The sequence below is a fragment of the Oncorhynchus clarkii genome, chromosome 16 (assembly GCF_045791955.1).
Source record: "Oncorhynchus clarkii lewisi isolate Uvic-CL-2024 chromosome 16, UVic_Ocla_1.0, whole genome shotgun sequence".
Lineage (NCBI taxonomy): Eukaryota > Metazoa > Chordata > Actinopteri > Salmoniformes > Salmonidae > Oncorhynchus > Oncorhynchus clarkii.
The window spans coordinates 14461052-14479205 of NC_092162.1; the positions used below are offsets into that span (position 1 = coordinate 14461052).

Genomic DNA, 18154 nt, shown 5'->3' on the forward strand with positions numbered 1-18154 from the left:
GGGCAGGGTCTGCACAAGGCAGACGTTCTGCTGCTTTGATCAGAGCTGTTAGTGAGAGAGAGAGAGAGAGAGAGAGAGAGAGAGAGGTGGCAGGGTGAGGGTAGAGGAGAAAGCTGGAGGTAGAGGGGAGAGGCAGGCAGGGGAAGGGGGTGAGGGCTGGAGGGGTAGAGGAGAGAGTAAGGCAGGCAGGGGAAGGGAGTGAGGGCTGGAGGGGTAGAGAGAGTAAGGCAGACAGGGGAAGAGGGTGAGGGCTGGAGGGGTAGAGGAGAGAGTAAGGCATGCAAGGGAATGGGGTGTGGGCTGGAGGGAGACGAGAGAGGAATAGAGGAGTGGAGAGTAACAGGGTTTTGAGTCTGGGGGAACACAAATAGTGGGTGGGAGAGAGAGTTTGTGGGCTGGAAAGTACGTCATGTACTTTTGTTTAATGTCTCCCTTAAACTGTCTCGTCCAAGGTCAAAAGAGCCCTCAGAGTCTTAAGTCTTTTACCATTGCTGTCTAATTCCTCAATTTATGATCTGATCCAATAAGTTCTTAAAAATGGGGTTCTGAAGTGGTTTGTTGATGTTGGAGATTCTGAGGCCTACATTAGAAACGAGGCAGCCTGATGATGGATGTATCTGTTATTGGATTATGGAGCACACAGGAGGCTGCTGAGGGGAGGAGGGCTCATAGTAAGGGCTGGAATGGAGTAAATTGAATGGTATCAAACACATGGAAACCACATTCGATACCATTCCATTAATTCCGTTCCAGCCATGAGCCCTCCTCCCCAATTAAGGTTCCACCAGCCACCTGTGATGGGGCAACCATAACACTGTCCTCATTATGAAAACACAGGGCTCTAACCAATGAGGCTCTACCTGAATGAACTCATTGGCCTATAGAGAGAGAGAATAGAGGAGGAGTGGAATTTGGCCCTGACAGGGTCCGTTAAGACAACCTAATGAATAGCAGGCTTCTTCTGGTAGTGTGTTTATGTGGGAGGGCTTGGGGGGTGATCGGCTAGAAATGCGAGGGAACACACACTCATCCTACAGTGCTTAAAAACAGTGATAGCTCTGACCATCTTAAAACGGATTTAAAAAAATTTTTTTTTAACCTGTTGCGACGACCAAACCCGGATCCGGGATTCTATTTATAGACCTAAGCTCATTACCATAACGCAACGTTAACTATTCATGAAAATCGCAAATGAAATGAAATAAATATGCTAGCTCTCAAGCTTAGCCTTTTGTTAACAACACTGTCATCTCAGATTTTCAAAATATGCTTTTCAACCATAGGAAAACAATCATTTGTGTAACAGTAGCTAGCTAGCGTAGCATTTAGCGTTAGCATTAGCGTTAGCATTAGCGTTAGCATTTAGCAGGCAACTATCACAAAAACAAGTAAAGCCTTCAAATAAAATAACTTACCTTTGAAGAACTTCTGATGTTTTCAATGAGGAGACTCTCAGTTAGATAGCAGATGCTCCGTTTTTCCAAAAAGATTCTTTGTGTATTAGAAATAGCTCCGTTTTGTACATCACATTTGGCTACCAAAAAAAAAAAAAAAAAAAAAAAAAACGAAAATTCAGCCCTCAAAACGTGAACTTTTTTCCAAATTAACTCCATAATATCGACTGAAACATGGCAAACGTGGTTTAGAATCAATCCTCAAGGTGTTTTTCCACATATCTCTTCAATGATATATCCTTCGTGGAAGCCTGGTTTCTCCTTGCTCTCAAATGGAAAAATAATTGCACCTGGCTTTACGCTCCAATTTCGACGCAGGGACACCAGGCGGACACTTGGAAAATGTAGTCTCTTATGGTCAATCTTCCAATGATATGCCTACAAATACGTCACAATGCTGCTAACACTTTGGGGGAACGACAGAAAGTGTAGGCTCATTCCTTGCGCAATCACAGCCATATAAGGAGACAATGGAAAACAGAGCTTCAGAAATTCTGATCATTTCCTGGTTGATGCATCATCTTGGTTTTGCCTGTAGAATGAGTTCTGGGGCACTTACAGACTATATCTTTGCAGATTCTGAAACTTCAGAGTGTTTTCTTTCAAAAACTGTCAAGAATATGCATAGTCGAGCATCTTTTCGTGACAAAATATCGCGCTTAAAACGGGAACGTTTTTTATCCAAAAATGAAATAGCGCCCCTAGAGATCAAAGAGGTTAAAAAAGGTACTCACTGCCCAACTTCATCTATAACCGGAGCCGTACACAGCAGGAACGTGTCTTCGATTTCCACAGGCTTCTTATCTATGGAGAGAGCCAAACACTCGGTTTACTTAAATACGTTTTGTTTCTTCAATCGACTGTAGTTCTTCATGCATGTTACAGCTGGAATCACACATTGGTATGAAACACCTGGTTCAGCCTACAGTAGATGAAGTGTAAATGGAAGCAGGTACTCACTAATGGTGAGGGTGTCGTTGAGTCTAAAGCTGCACAACACCTGCTCTATGTTCCTGGCGTGAAGGAAACCGTTTCCTCTCACCACTACCTGGAAGCTCTCTGGAAATAAGACACACCCTGAGTTTAGAAAAATACTACATACATGTAATATGATCATAGGCTATCAGACTTTGCACAATTATGTTGGGTAGCATACAAGAGTAGCTAGACTGACTTGTCAACATCGGTTAAATAAAATACAGAAAACATCATGCTCGGGGTACACAGGTCTTATGGGACTTTTTAGTCATTTATCAAATTGACTTCCATTTGGCAGGCCAGCATAAATTAAACATGGACATTCCATTTAGAGACCCTTTCATTACAAGATTCCCAATACACTACCCTCCATTAACCCCAATGGGGATTCCTGTCTGTTGGGGTCATTCGAGTGATCAGGGTCCCATTCATTAGGTAACAAATGGCCAAAAAAACAACAGAATTTTCCAATAAGAAACACATTTTAGTTTTAGTAGATGCTCTTATCCAGAGCAACTAGGGTTAAGTGCCTTGCTCAAGAGCACATTTTTCACCTAGTCGGCTCAGGGATTCAAACCAGTGACCTTCAGTTATTGGCCCAACGCTCTTAACCGCGAGGCTACCTGCCGTTTTCCATTTCAAAATGTTTTTCTATGTTTTGCTACAGTGTGCCATAATGAATACGAGCTAGCTGAGCCCCAGTCAGAGGGAAGGGCACCAGCCTGGCCCCTTAATGAAATGAACACAGCACTTAGGCAATGACAGGGAACTAGCGCTGCTCTGCTTTGATCCTTTAGGGACCTCACCTCCTGCACAAACACTGGAGGGCTCTGCAGCTAGGATCTCAATACAGGACTTCTTGATGATCTGGAGAAGGAGAAAATGATTGAGTTGACAAGGTTAAAGACGCTAAAGGTGACTCATATCTTGTGAAGATTCTGTATCGAAATAAGAGACAGGTTCCTCAAATTTGAGACACTCAGTAGCTAAAGGCTACATTTACAACAGTCTATTTGGACCTTTCAACTTTATTTGATCTTTCTCTGAAGGTACTGTATGTTTTGTGAAACAGGTCTAAGTCTCTCCTTCCTGGCCAGTGTGTATTTACCGAGTCGATCACTCCTCGCAGGGCTACGAATCCGCCCATCACAGGAAACACATGCTCGATGGTGTCTGCTATGGTGGCCAGCTACAGGGGGATGGAGAGAACAGGTTTAATTTACACAGACCCAGTGCTCAGGAACCAGAGACACACACATCATGACCCATTCACCTTCGGTGAAGAGTTCAATGAACACTTGATTTGAGATGAAATAACCACATAATTATATTGTATGGTGATTGTACCTCTCATCTCTCTCTACATGCATGACCAGGTTAGGGGGGAAATAACAGTACAATGATAGGGACATTACATACAATCCTGATGAACAATGGACATTGGACAGAGGCCTAAACAACCTTGATGAAAGGAAAAGTACAGTATGTTATATCCAGACATTTAGTGAAAGTCAATCTGGGTGGTAGAACGATGCATACAAAATCAGGTTAAAACACTGCATGACTCTGAAGCTTGCTTCCTTAGCTAATATGGTAATCGTTTGCATGCAAGTCAAAACGCCCAATTTCATTACTGCTCAGCCTGGCGTATAAGTAGCCCTGTAAACCTCACAAGCAAACTCTGGTTCAAGATGTGTAGGTAGATGCAATTATGGGATACATAGTCTACAAATGGGTTACTAAATATAAATAGCACATATTGTAATCATTGTTGTGAAATAATATTGAGTGCGTAGTATTACTAGATGTAATTACAGTGTATAATTTTCTGTTAACAGGTTCCTAAATGTGTTTTGACAGGGGAGTAGGACATGCATGTTTTACTGCAAACTAAACCCTTGCCTGCGTCTCGTTAAAGTCCTTTACTCCAACACAGTACACCATAGCTCCTAGAGACCGGCTTCTCTCTGCCTGTTTGTTGGGGGGGAAACCAAGAATCAGCACCAGAGAACATTGTTTTAACATTGTCTTTCCTTTACATCAACAGGAAGGTGAATGTTATATCAATCCAATTTGCCTACCTCCTGTTGTGCAGTGACGAGTTGGTGTTCGTTCAGCTCCCCATCAGTCAAGGCAATGATAACACTTGCTGTCCCTGTAACGGAGAGGTCAATCAATTGTATGACCCCAACATTGCCAAGTATGGAGTGATCTTTGCTATGTCTAACCCTAGTGACAGATGCCATTGGAAGCTCACCAAAGTTTTCATGGTGTATCTGCTCATTTGCCTGAAAGGAGAAGACAATGTTATTCTTCTCATTATGTTAAATAAAAAATGTAAAAAGTTAAACAGGTGTATAACATGATAAAGTAAGACCATGTCAGGAGCAGATAAATACCCTTTCCAAGCCCAGGTGCATAAAGGTGTCTCCACCAGGTATCTCTTTTCTCAGCACATTCAATCCTTTTCTTATCTCCACCCTGACAAACAACACAAATTACACGTTATAATTTTTTTTTGTCTTGGTCTGATGTCTAAATGTCATTACCGAGTAAAATAGTCATCACCACTTCTATTCCCCAAAATGCATCCCAAAATGCACCCTATAAACTGAATAAGGTGGCATTTGGGATGCATTTAACCAATATTTTCAGTGTACCTGTTTTCTGTCAGCTTCATGAGAGTGGTTCCTCTGGATGAGAAGACAATGAAGGACATTCTCAACATTGGGCTGTAAAACAACACAGCACACAAACAACGGTTAGATACTATGGTGGTCCTGAACCGTTCAACAATTCCTTTTGTCAAGCCTCAAAGAGGCCATACTATGTTAGAACTCAACACATAAACAAACAAACTAAAAATCGGGACCACACAATGGACACACTCTCCAAATCATTTATTTCATGTGTATATTGTGACATGCAAACACATGGATCTCACATGGAAACATGTCCATGCATTCAAGCATAAATCACTGAATTCTCTGTGGTTAGTTCTATCCTATTGTTTGTTTATGGGCCATGTTCACAAGGACTCTGGACCCAATTTGGTGGATTCATATGTTGTTTTTGAGACTATTGTGATGGGGAAAAACAATACCACCCAATCGGAGGAAGCTTACTAGCTATTGACGTTAAGGGAATAGCTAGCTGACATCGCTGTGCACTCTGGTCATGTATGTCTTTGTCCTCCAGCTTGAAGCTCTCGAGCTGCCATTATGTTCATGACACATGCCATTACCACGGTTGGTTGGTAAGTGAATGAGCACATGGACAGTCTGTGCTCCATTGGGGAAATCATTTTTTTTTGCTGGGGGAGGGGGTTATGTGTTGTCGAGTGCTGTTTCTCTTAAAGCTCGTTGGATGGATCCTGCAACTACAGGCCAAGCAGCAATGAAGATACTTTTCCTATTAATAAATAAATGCTTTTACAGAATTCCCATGCTGATGGCGATGATGGGCTATTTTCCGGCATGCGTGTTGTTTATTTCTCTGGCTGACGCCGCAGAGTCTGGCTTTCACCCACCCTCACATGAGAGATCGCTATCACCTCCAGCTCGTGGCCTGAGCCAATCGGACAGTCCTGATTCAACTCACCTCTGTGCAGGAACTAGCCATGCTGCCTCTTCAGGCCCTGATTGACAACAAAATATATTTGTGATGTTCTCTTACCTGATAAACTTTTCAGCTAGATGCTCCACAAAGGAGTAGATTTCTATCCAGTGGTGTTTGACACTGCCAGATCTTATAAAGAAAGAAAACAGAGGAATAGTTATATCCTACAACCTAACCTTGTTTAAACCCACATGTGACACATTTCCTAAATGTTTATCCAACATCTCCTAGTACAGGAACTGTTTGTACTATTGCGACATACAAAGTCAACACAAAATCCTAACAGAGAGGTTATCAGTAAGCTGATTGGCCAAACAATATGTCATGGAAAACACAAGCCATTTGAACATTAGCAGAAGAATCTCTATTGACACAAACTAACCCCATTTATTAGGGAAAAGGAGGAAAGTGAGTTAGGACACATCTGAGGACCAAGTCTGTAACTTAGCAACCTAGTAGCAGTAATAGTCCCTATAAAATAGTCCCTATGAAAGCTGAATGCTCTCCACAGAGAAGAGCTTAATTTCCTCTTAGTTCGGAAGGGAAGGGACCTGGCTGGGGGTTGTGGCGGTGACTCGTTACTGAAGAATACTACACATGGGAAATGATCTAATTTATTGAACTGAACCAAACCGCTGTTAGCGGATGGATGAAGCAGTAGCCTGAAATGTGACAACGCTGCTGACGAAGCCTCACATGGATGTCTGATGTAATAGTTACAATCTGGGCACCAGACATAACATGAACTTGTTTTCCCAGTTTAGTCTCCGCACTGGTTTTCTTGGTGTATATTTGTGTCGTTAATGTGTTGGATAAACAGGCATGACATACTGTGCAGCTAGATTTGAGTATATCCTTTAGAAGCTTTACAAACATTGCATTCAACAGAGTCAAAGCACCTTGTGAGGACAATACTTGTCAAAGTAAACAAACCTCAACCAAATAGAACTTGTGGAGGAGGCCGGCGAGCGTCACACTTGGATGTGCAACAAATGTGCTGAATAAACAGTGTTCATCTGAAGAGGCTTGAACAGACACAGTCGGACTGCTCTGATCCGAGGGAAGAGCCAATCTGTCAGGCATGCAGTTCCTTTCATTACTACGGGGGAAATACTACACCTCAAAATGGCTTCTTTCATGTACAGTACAGCCATATAGGGATAGTTGTTTCAGTGATTTTCTAAGAGTGAAGCTAAGGACTCCCCCGCCTTTTTTTTTGCATCACAATGGATATTATTTGTGTTGGACAAGAATGTTTTCTGAGGTACCAGGCAGTCGTGGGATTGGAGTCTAGCTTGCAGTTTTCTCACCTGTATAAACAGCATTAGGAAAGGAAGTGGGCTATTGTCTTGTGAGATCCTTGAAGAAAAATGTTGTGGTACTTTTTCTTTGATACAATATTAATAGACTGAGTCAAACCATCACAGTTCAAAAGTTTTGGAAGTTGTTATTGCAAGCTTCAACAGCTTTGTTGAATGACTGAGCTCTTGATGACAGGAGTTTGAGATTATATCATATCAAAAAGAGTGCACTTTTCCTTTGTCTAGAGTTATATAATTGATAAATCCTCTGACTATACGTACATGATAAACGGCACATGTCGGGCCATATGAAACTCATTTTGAAACTGATGGAACCCCATAGCCAAGAGAGAGAGTGAGCGGGGTAACATTCGGATGACTGGGATAATTAAAACCACGCGTTGGCTCTTTAATGTCTCTGCTGCTGGGGGAAACAGAAAAGATCCACCATGGATCTCCAACAACAAGTCCATTTTTTTGTCTTTCAGCCCACACAGCCCAAATAGATCAGGATTGGTGAGGGCTGTGCTCTAACCAACCCACTGAAATCTGTCCTGGGGAATAACAGACCAACGAGCACAACAGACAAATGACATAAGACGAATGACAGGCTATGGCCTCAGGGCCATAAACAACAGCTATTTAGTTTACTACAGCGTTTGATCAGACGGCTGTAGCTGTACTGTTTCCAAACACCTTTGGACACTCAGGACTGTGCTAGATGTCTGAGAGGGAGAGAATTTCTTACTTTAAACAAGAAAGCCCAGGGTCATTTATATATATATATATATTTTTTTTTAATCAAGCCTTTATTTCCGCTGACTGTGTGAAAACTCACCACTACAATGAGCAAAATGAAGTGAGTGAGGGAGAGAAAGAGACAGACAGAGAGAGTGTTCATTCGGTCTAGGCCAGGGATGTCAGAAAACATGTGGGGGGGGAAAGGCTCTGTCAGACCCAGGTGTTCAGTAAACGGCTCTGCTCTCACGCTTCTGAGTGTTGAGAGGAAAATACAACACCATGAAGCTGTAGGGTCTCTTTCCAGTTGGGCCTGCTGCATGTTAAGAACCACCCCAGTCTGCGAAGCAATGATCTTACTCCAATTTAACTGACTATGCACATGGATTTGTACGGAGAGGCCATTAACCTACTTTTAGCTTGAGGCCTACTTGCTGTGTCTAGGCTTCCAACTGCAATCTTTCTTTACTCTCACTCCCTTTTGGATTTTTTTTCTTTTTTTCCCTCTCTTTCTTCTTCTCACCCTCTTTCTCTGTGTGAAATATTATTTTCTCTAAATAGACTCACGTAGAAATGTGAGTTATCCATCTGCCATTCTCGTTGAAAGCAAGTCTAAGAAGCGGTAGATCTGTTCTATGTGCATTAATTCTATGGCTCCCGGTCTTAAGTTTTTGCGTCTTTTACTTGCGGCTTTGTACAATACAAAAATACAATACTTTGGCTTATGGAAAATATATTTCACAGCGGTTTAGATGGTACAATGATTCTCTACACCAGGGATCATCATCTTGATTCAGCCGCGGGCCAATTATTTTCTAGATGATGGTCAGGGGTTCGGAACATAATTACTAATAATTTGTAAACGGCAAATTGACCAAACGGACACAAGACTGAACTAAAACGGAATAATTTCAAACCTTGCTGACATTTGTATACAATCACTTACTGTATATCTGTCTATTTTGCGTGGGAATACTTTGGAACAGATTTCCAAAATGAAAATCATTTGGAGCTGATTTGCTGGCATGTTTACAGTCTTTTATGTCCAACAATAAAATAATAATTAAAAAAAACTTGGGGGCCAAATAAAATCACCCGCTGGCAAATTTTGGCCCGCGGGCCGCCAGTTGGGTAACCCTGCTCTATACTATACTTGCTTGTTTTGTCACATAAACTGAAATTAGGTTATCTTTTAGAATTTTAGCAACCAGGAAATGGCGGTGCGATTTCTTCATAGTGCATCACCTTTAACAAGGCATTTATTCCTGCAAAACACACGTGCCAAAGGCTTCTTCTGATGCGTTATGGAGGCCAGAGCAGCACCATGGTCCAGGAGAGAGAAAAACAACACATTCCACAGTGAGAAAGTCTTGACATGTTTACATTATTTATAGACTCCAGATGTAGTTCGGGTTGGCTTGGATTTTAAAAATGATCACAACTTAACGCCCAACTTCAATGTTGGCCTGTGGAAAAAAACATTTAGCAATGATTAACATTCTTGTGATAAATGACGTAGACTTGAAAAGGAAGAACAAATGGCTGCTACATGCAGCTTCTATTGGGAAAACACAGGTGCCAAATATAATTGTTTCCTATTGTCCCATAGCTTGATCAGAAAACAATTATATCAAGGCCAAGTGGGTCAAGACACACAGTATGGCTGTAGGAATCTGCTAGGGCATCAGAGCTTCTAGCATTATTATCTTGTCTTCTAAACAGTGAATGTTCCGTTGGCCAGAGTTTTTACGTCCTACAAGAGGTAAATGCAGGTGGCAGTAGCTAGTTTTCCATCCGAATGGCGACAGATTTTCACGCAAATATTCCCCAAAATCTGCATTAAGAAAATATGCGAATTCCCCCACCAGTTTCCACCAAACAGACTTGTTGCGGGTAAAACTCTGTGCGTGATGACGAATTGCACACAAAATGTACCTTTTCACTTAAGTGTTCAAGGACTGAATAAAAATCAAATGTTCAATGTGTTTCCATAGCTTTTTCAACTCTACCTATAGTTATGTCACAAATACTGTTGCGTTAAATAGCAAATGTGCCTAGTCTGGTCTTGACACATGTGCTCTAGACAACAGCAGATACAGTGCGGGTAGGCTCTGCGGGTAGGCTCTGCGGGTAGGTTAGTCCACCTTGCACTTTCACCACCCTGTGAAGTTCATCAAAACGTATTTCATCTGTAGCCTAATAAACTGCATGCTTTCCCGAGTCGTATTGTGAGGACCACACAAAAAATCATCGCGTGACTCCAAGTTTACTTCGATATTATGGTTATTATATAAATAATTGTGCTTGAAGGTGTTTCCACTGCCATGTCTCGTATAATTAATGTTACCGACACAAAAAGATGCCACCATGTCGAACGAACAAATGATCTGTTGGCATTTATAAAATTGTACCCGAAACTTCCTGTTTCCATCACAGCTGATGTGATTATTTTTTATACAGTATGACTTTACTCACATAAAAACTGTGGATGGAAATGTGGTTTTTATTTGATTTATATTTAACCTTTATTCAACTATGCAAGTCAGTTAAGAACAAATTCTTATTTACAATGACGGCCTACCAAAAGGCAAAAGGTCTCATGCGGAGATGGGGACCTGGAATAAAAAAATAAAATACAAAAATATATAAATATAGGACAAAACACACATCACGTCAAGAGAGACAACACTACATAAAGAGAGACCTAAGACAACAACATAGCAAGGCAGCAAGAAGGTAGCGACAACAATACATCACGCAAAGCAGCCACAACTGTCAGTAACAGTGTCCATGATTGAGTCTTTGAATGAAGAGATTGAGATAAAACTGTCCAGTTCGAGTGTTTGTTGCAGGCTGCAGCGAACTGGTTACAGTTCGGGGATGTCCTCGGATGTTGCCACAGTGTCTCCTGACCCCTCCTGTCTCAGCCTCCAGTATTTATGCTGCAGTAGTTTATGTGTCGGGGGGCTAGGGTCAATTTGTTATATCTGGAGTACTTCTCCTGTCCTATTCGGTGTCCTGTGTGAATCTAAGTGTGCGTTCTCTAATTCTCTCCTTCTCTCTTTCTTTCTCTCTCTCGGAGGACCTGAGCCCTAGGACCATGCCCCAGGACTACCTGACATGATGACTCCTTGCTGTCCCCAGTCCACCTGGCCGTGCTGCTGCTCCAGTTTCAACTGTTCTGCCTTATTATTATTCGACCATGCTGGTCATTTATGAACATTTGAACATCTTGGCCATGTTCTGTTATAATCTCCACCCGGCACAGCCAGAAGAGGACTGGCCATCCCACATATGCTCTCTCTAATTCTCTCTTTCTTTCTCTCTCTCGGAGGACCTGAGCCCTAGGACCATGCCCCAGGAATACCTGACATGATGACTCCTTGCTGTCCCCAGTCCACCTGACCGTGCTGCTGCTCCAGTTTAAACTGTTCTGCCTTATTATTATTCGACCATGCTGGTCATTTATGAACATTTGAACATCTTGGCCATGTTCTGTTATAATCTCCACCCGGCACAGCCAGAAGAGGACTGGCCACCCCACATAGCCTGGTTCCTCTCTAGGTTTCTTCCTAGGTTTTGGCCTTTCTAGGGAGTTTTTCCTAGCCACCGTGCTTCTACACCTGCATTGCTTGCTGTTTGGGGTTTTAGGCTGGGTTTCTGTACAGCACTTTGAGATATCAGCTGATGTACGAAGGGCTATATAAATAAAATAAATAAAATAAATTTGATTTGATTTGATAAGGAAGTAAGGGCAAGGAAGTGATGTCAGCAGACCAAAAGTAAAACTAGGGTGTTTTCCCATAACATCTGATGAGCATTAGCTACAGTGGTAGGGAGTGAGTTTTGATGATTTTTATTATGCAGAACATTTGGCATCAGTACTGGTCTGCAGTGATAGAAACATGCCCTAAAACAATACATTTAGTTGTGTTCCTTATAAAACAGCGGGATAGGGCCTACCAGTCTGATTAAGCTCAAAGTCATACCCATAGAGATCTTATTAAATTACTAATTATATGGTCATACTTCAGTAGGCCTATAGTACACCACAACATAGGGATAACTTTAGCTTGGTTCTCTTTGATCCACTACCCATTTGGACCTTAACAGTAATGATTCATGATATCCACATGGTCTGTTTTCCTTTATTCGGTGACCACTTGGCTGAGGGAGATTTTTCCATAAACTAGTCGTGAAATTTACAGGATTTATATTCAAAGAAACTCGAGACCAAAGTGTTGACTCCAGCCACTCCAGTGTTCGGCGCATGTGACAAATAAAATTTGATTTGATTTGTATCCTAGTTGTAGCCCTATGCAGTGTGACAAGAGCCAGACCCGGAGGAAAAACTCCTGGTCCTATGGGATGCAACTAAGGCCCAGAGTTTTTCCTGTTCAGGTCTGGTCAGGAACCCAATGACCAAGCTAAAGTACAAAGGGCTATACCCTTAATCTACATCTCAACCAGAATATGGTCTGTGCTAGTGTTGTCACGATACCAGTATTGCAATACTATGACACCAGATTCTTCTTGGCAAAAAAGAAAACATGAAGCAGAGTCAACTTTATGGTCCATTAAAACATACTTTTGCAAAATAGGGTGTGCTATAGCTTGCAAAAAAAACAAATGTGACTCTGGGTGACAACACAAGACAGTTTTTTACACCAACATTAGGACTTGAGTCTGCTTCATGTTTTGTTTCCTTTGCTTCCTTACTTCCTAGTATTGCGATACTGGTGTTGTAAAAACACTTGCCTGTGCATCTCATAAACAGTTCAGGCCTGAGGGATGAGGGGATGTCACTAACGAGCATCCGGTTGTTTGAAGTCAGGAACTTCGCTTAGTAGCACCAACATCCTCATCATCAGGGCCACACAAGTTTGCACACATAGAAATCTATCAACATTGAATCATACATCTTCTACGAGTTGTGTTACCAGATGAGAACTTATCTAAAATATGTCCAAATTAGATCAGATATATTACATAAGGTCAGAGAACTGGCAATGTGGTGCCAGGACAACAACCTATCCCTCAATGTGAGCAAGACAAAGGAGCTGATCATGGACTACAGGAAATGGCGGGCCGAACAGGCTAGAGGTCGACCGATTAATCGGAATGGCCGATTAATTAGGGCTGATTTCAAGTTTTCATAACAATCGGAAATCTGTATTTTTGGACACCGATTTGGCCGATTTTACCTTTATTTATCCTTTATTTAACTAGGCAAGAACACATTCTTATTTTCAATGACGGCCTAGGGACAGTGGGTTGCCTTGTTCAGGGGCAGAATGACATATTTTTACCTTGTCAGCTCGGGGATTCAATCTTGCAACCTTACAGTTAACTAGTCTAACGCTCTAACCACCTGATTACATTGCACTCCACAAGGAGCCTGTTTGTTACGCGAATGCAGTAAGAAGCCAAGGTAAGTTGCTAGCTAGCATTAAACTTATCGTATAAAAAACAATCAATCAATCATAATCACTAGTTAACTACACATAATTGATGATATTACTAGTTTATCTAGAGTGTCCTGCGTTTCATATGATCGATGTGGTGTGTATTCGCGAAAAAGGACTGTCTTGCTCCAATGTGAACCTAACCATAAACATCAATGCCTTTCTTAAAATCAATGCACAAGTATATATTTTTTAACCTGCATATTTACTTAATATTGCCTGCTAACCTGGCTCGTTGCGAACTCTGTGAAGACTATTTCTTCCTAACAAAGACAGCCAACTTCGCCAAACGGGGGATGATTTAACAAAAGCGCATTTGCGAAAAAAGCACAATCGTTGCACGACTGTACCTAACCATAAAAATCAATGCCTTTCTTAAAATCAATACACATAATTATATATTTTTAAACCTGCATATTTTGCTAAAAGATATCCAGGTTAGCAGGCAATATTAACCAGGTGAAATTGTGTCAGTTCTCTTGCGTTCATTGCACGCAGTCAGTGTATATGCAACAGTTTGGGCCGCCTAATTTGCCAGAATTTTACGTAATTGTCACGTTCTGACCTTAGTTCCTTTGTTATGTCTTTGTTTTAGTTTGGTCAGGGCGTGAGTTGGGGTGGGTAGTCTATGTTATTTTTTCAATGTTGTGTTTATGTGTTTGGCCTGGTATGGTTCTCAATCAGAGGCAGGTGTTGTTCGTTGTCTCTGATTGAGAATCATACTTAGGTAGCCTTTTCCCACCTGTGTTTTTTGGGTGATTATTTTCTGTCTAGTTTTTTCTGCACCTTTCAGGACTGTTTCGGTGTTCGTTTATTTCACGTTGTTATTTTGTATTTTCAGTGTTCAGTCAATAAACATCATGAACACATAACACGCTGCGCATCGGTCCGACATTTCTTACTCCTCGTCAGAGGAGGACGAAGAATTCCGGTACAGTAATTATGACATAACATTGAAGGTTGTGCAATGTAACAGGAAAATTTAGACTTATGGATGCCACCCGTTAGATAAAATATGGAACGGTTCCGTATTTCACTGAAAGAATAAACGTCTTGTTTTCGAGATGATAGTTTCCGGATTCAACCATATTAATGACCTAATAATTAAGTCTATGATTTGATAGAGCAGTCTGACTGAGCGATGGTAGACACCAGCAGGCTCGTAAGCATTCATTCAAACAGCACTTTCGTGCGTTTTGCCAACAGCTCGTCGCTGTGCTTCAAGAATTTAGCTGTTTATGACTTCAAGCCTATCAACTCCCGAGATTAGGCTGGTGTAACCGATGTGAAATGGCTAGCTAGTTAGCGGGGTGCGCGCTAATAGCGTTTCAAACGTCACTCGCTCTGAGACTTGGAGTGGTTGTTCCCCTTGCTGCGGCTTTTGTGGAGCGATGGGTAAAGCTGCTTCGAGGGTGGCTGTTGTCAATGTGTTCCTGGTTCGGGCCCAGGTATGGGCGAGGAGAGAGACGGAAGCTTTACTGTTACACTGGCAATACTATAGTGCCTATAAAAACATCCAATAGTTAAAGGTATATGAAATACAAATCGTATAGAGAGGAATTGTCCTATAATTCCTATAATAACTACAACCTAAAATGTCTTACCTGTGAATATTGAAGACTCTGTTAAAAGGAACCACCAGCTTTCATATGTTCTCATGTTCTGAGCAAGGAACTTAAACGCTAGCTTTTTTACATGGCACATATTGCACTTTTACTTTCTTCTCCAACACTTTGTTTTTGCATTATTTAAACCAAATTGAACATGTTTAATTTTATTTGAGGCTAAATTGATTTTATTGATGTATTATATTAAGTTAAAATAAGTGTTCGTTCAGTATTGTTGTAATTTTCATTATTACAAATATATCTTTTTTTAAATCGGCCGATTAATCGTTATCTGCTTTTTTGGTCCTCCAATAATCGGTATCGGCGTTGAAAAATCATAATCGGTCGACCTCTAGAACAGGCCGCCATTAACATCGACTGGGCTGTAGTGGAGCGGGTCGAGAGTTTCAAGTTACTTGGTGTCCACATCACCAACAACCTATCATGGTCCAAACACACCAAGACAGTCGTGAAGAGGGCACGACAAAACCTTTTCCTCCTCAGGAGACTGAAAAGATTTGGCATGGGTCCCCAGATCCTCAAAAAGTTCTTCAGCTGCACCATCGAGAGCACTGGTTGATTCACTGCCTGGTATGGCAACTGCTCGGCATCTGACCGTAAGGCGCTACAGAGCGTAGTGCCTACGGCCCAGTACATCACTGGGGCCAAGCTTCCTGCCATCCAGGACCTATATAATAGGCTGTGTCAGAGGAAAGCCCATAAAAGTGTCAGAGACTCCAGTCATCCAAGTCATAGACTGTTTCTCTTCTACCGCACAGCAAGCGGTACTGGAGTGCCAAGTCTAGGACCAAAAGGCTCATTAACAGATTCTACCCCCAAGCCATAAGACTGCTGAACAATCAATCAAATGGCCAATGGACTATTTACATTGACCCCCCCCCCCCCCCATTTATTTCATACACTGCTGCTACTCACTGTTTATTATCTATGCATAACCACCCCTACCTACATGTACAAATTACTTAAACTAACCTGTACCAGTACTGGTACCCCCTGTATATACGGTACCCACTGTATATAGCCTCGTTATTTTATTGTGTTACTTTTTATTTTATTTTTAACTTTAGTTTATTTGGTAAATATTTTCTTACCTCTTCTTGAACTGCACTGTTGGTTACGGGCTTGTAAGTAAGCATTTCACGGTAAGGTCTACACTTGTATTCGGCGCATGTGAATTGATTTGACATTCTGACTCCAAATTGACACAATGCATTATATTATATACAATTAATTTCTATTGGGCACAAAATATTCTGAAACACAACCAAAACAAACAGCAAATGCATCCAACAAATGTGTAGAGTCACAAGCTTGATGTAGTCATTGCGTGCTATGGAACCAAATACTTAACTTTTTACTACTTTAATACACATATAACTGAATTTGTCCCAATACTATTGGTTACCTAAAATGGGAGGACTATGTACAAAAAGTGCTGTAATTTCAATTTTAATTGAAAGCTGATAGTCTGTACTTTAACCCCATAGTCATTGTATCATTTAAAATCCAAAGTGATGGAGTAGAGAGCCAAAACAACAAAAAACGTGTCACTGTCCTAAACATTTTGGAGCTCACTGTACACTATTGTCTGTTTAGTAATGACTTAATATGGTGTAACGAGCAAGGCTTGGCATCTCAACAAAACGGCTCCCTGGGTTTATTATGCAGTATAATAATAAATATGCCATTTAGACAGTTACTTACTTGTCAAGCACAAAATACAAGTCAAAAGCCCCCTGACATGTACTTTCCTCCCCTTCTTCTTCTACTTCTTGCTCTGGTTCAGCATTTACAGATGCTAAAGTAAACATAAAAAATCCAAGGAAAAGTAGGGCAAGAGACACTTTTCTCGAAAACCTCGCCATCTTTCCCCCGCAAAAAAACGCAAAATACTCCAAAACCTCAATGGAACTAAGTCAATGCTGTCTCACATCCACAAAGTCTTGAAATTACTTATCTAGACAGAGATGCATAATCGACAAAAAAAGACGGTCAAGGCTGCGCCATAGAAAACCGATGCTCTCAGTTTCCAAACAATACAGACCGTGTGCCTCTGACAAATATTGGATGGGCGGTGAAGGCGAATATACCATACCAAAACTTGCAGCACTTTATTATCCTTTGAAAACGTAGAAAATAATTTGTTCAGAGATTTTACTCTCCGATATCATCCTGTCATATTCGCATGATAAAACAATCGTGGAGTATTTGAGTAACAAATCTAAAATGTTTCAACGTGTTAGAATATATGTGGATAGTTCACAAAAAGACAAGTTTCTTGTGAAAAGTGTCAAAATAATTTTGGTAAAAAAAGCTAAATGGAGACGTGCAATGTTAAGACTGGGAGCTCGGGAACAAACATGGCAGAAATGAACCAGGTTTCATATTTCTGCCTAGAGAAAAAAAACGAAAAAAGGTCGAGATTTCATCTTGCACCTCCCTCTCAAGAAGCTAACTTTGGAGAAACATATGCGTGCCTATAAAACAACGAAGAAATGATGAGCTGCAGCATCCACTCACATCTTAACACCAAAATCCCATCTGTCCATAATGTTATTGTAGGCTAATAGAGTACCACAGTATGAGTCATTATACCCAGAAAACCTAGCAGTCAAACAAGGAATTTTTTTTTTTTTTTTTTACACCATCCTTTTTCCCATAGGGGATTTTAGAAACACTTAAAATAAGGGCTGAGTTTCTTGTAGGCTTACCCTGGCAAGACATTTTGATTTAAATCTCTATAGGACAACGTGACTTTTATCAATATATTTGCATGTATTTACCCCCTCACCCATTAAATGCTAATTAGCTGCTAATGTGGCTATCATAAAGAACTACAAATGCCATGATGATCTGGACGAAACTGCCAAATCGAGGCTAAGGTAAGAATCTCTGGATTAATTATCTAATGTTGGGTACATTTAATAATTAATAAATTGAACACATTTTTTTCAATTGATAATTCTGTGAAC

At 41.0% G+C, this 18154-nt stretch overlaps 1 protein-coding gene across 1 annotated transcript in view; it reads right to left on the minus strand.

Annotated features, from left to right (window-relative positions):
• LOC139368009 (anthrax toxin receptor 1-like) overlaps positions 1-17725 on the minus strand; it is a 30783-nt gene extending 13058 nt beyond the window's left edge. The window contains exons 1-11 of the mRNA XM_071106490.1: positions 16887-17725; positions 6108-6179; positions 5093-5164; positions 4832-4913; positions 4690-4720; positions 4514-4587; positions 4335-4403; positions 3541-3621; positions 3239-3299; positions 2415-2513; positions 2189-2258 (exon numbers count right to left, since the gene is read on the minus strand). Coding sequence (XP_070962591.1) covers positions 2189-2258; positions 2415-2513; positions 3239-3299; positions 3541-3621; positions 4335-4403; positions 4514-4587; positions 4690-4720; positions 4832-4913; positions 5093-5164; positions 6108-6179; positions 16887-17047 — 872 coding nt within the window. The 5' untranslated portion in view covers positions 17048-17725. The remainder of the gene's footprint in view (positions 1-2188; positions 2259-2414; positions 2514-3238; positions 3300-3540; positions 3622-4334; positions 4404-4513; positions 4588-4689; positions 4721-4831; positions 4914-5092; positions 5165-6107; positions 6180-16886) is intronic.
• Positions 17726-18154: the final 429 nt, after the last annotated feature.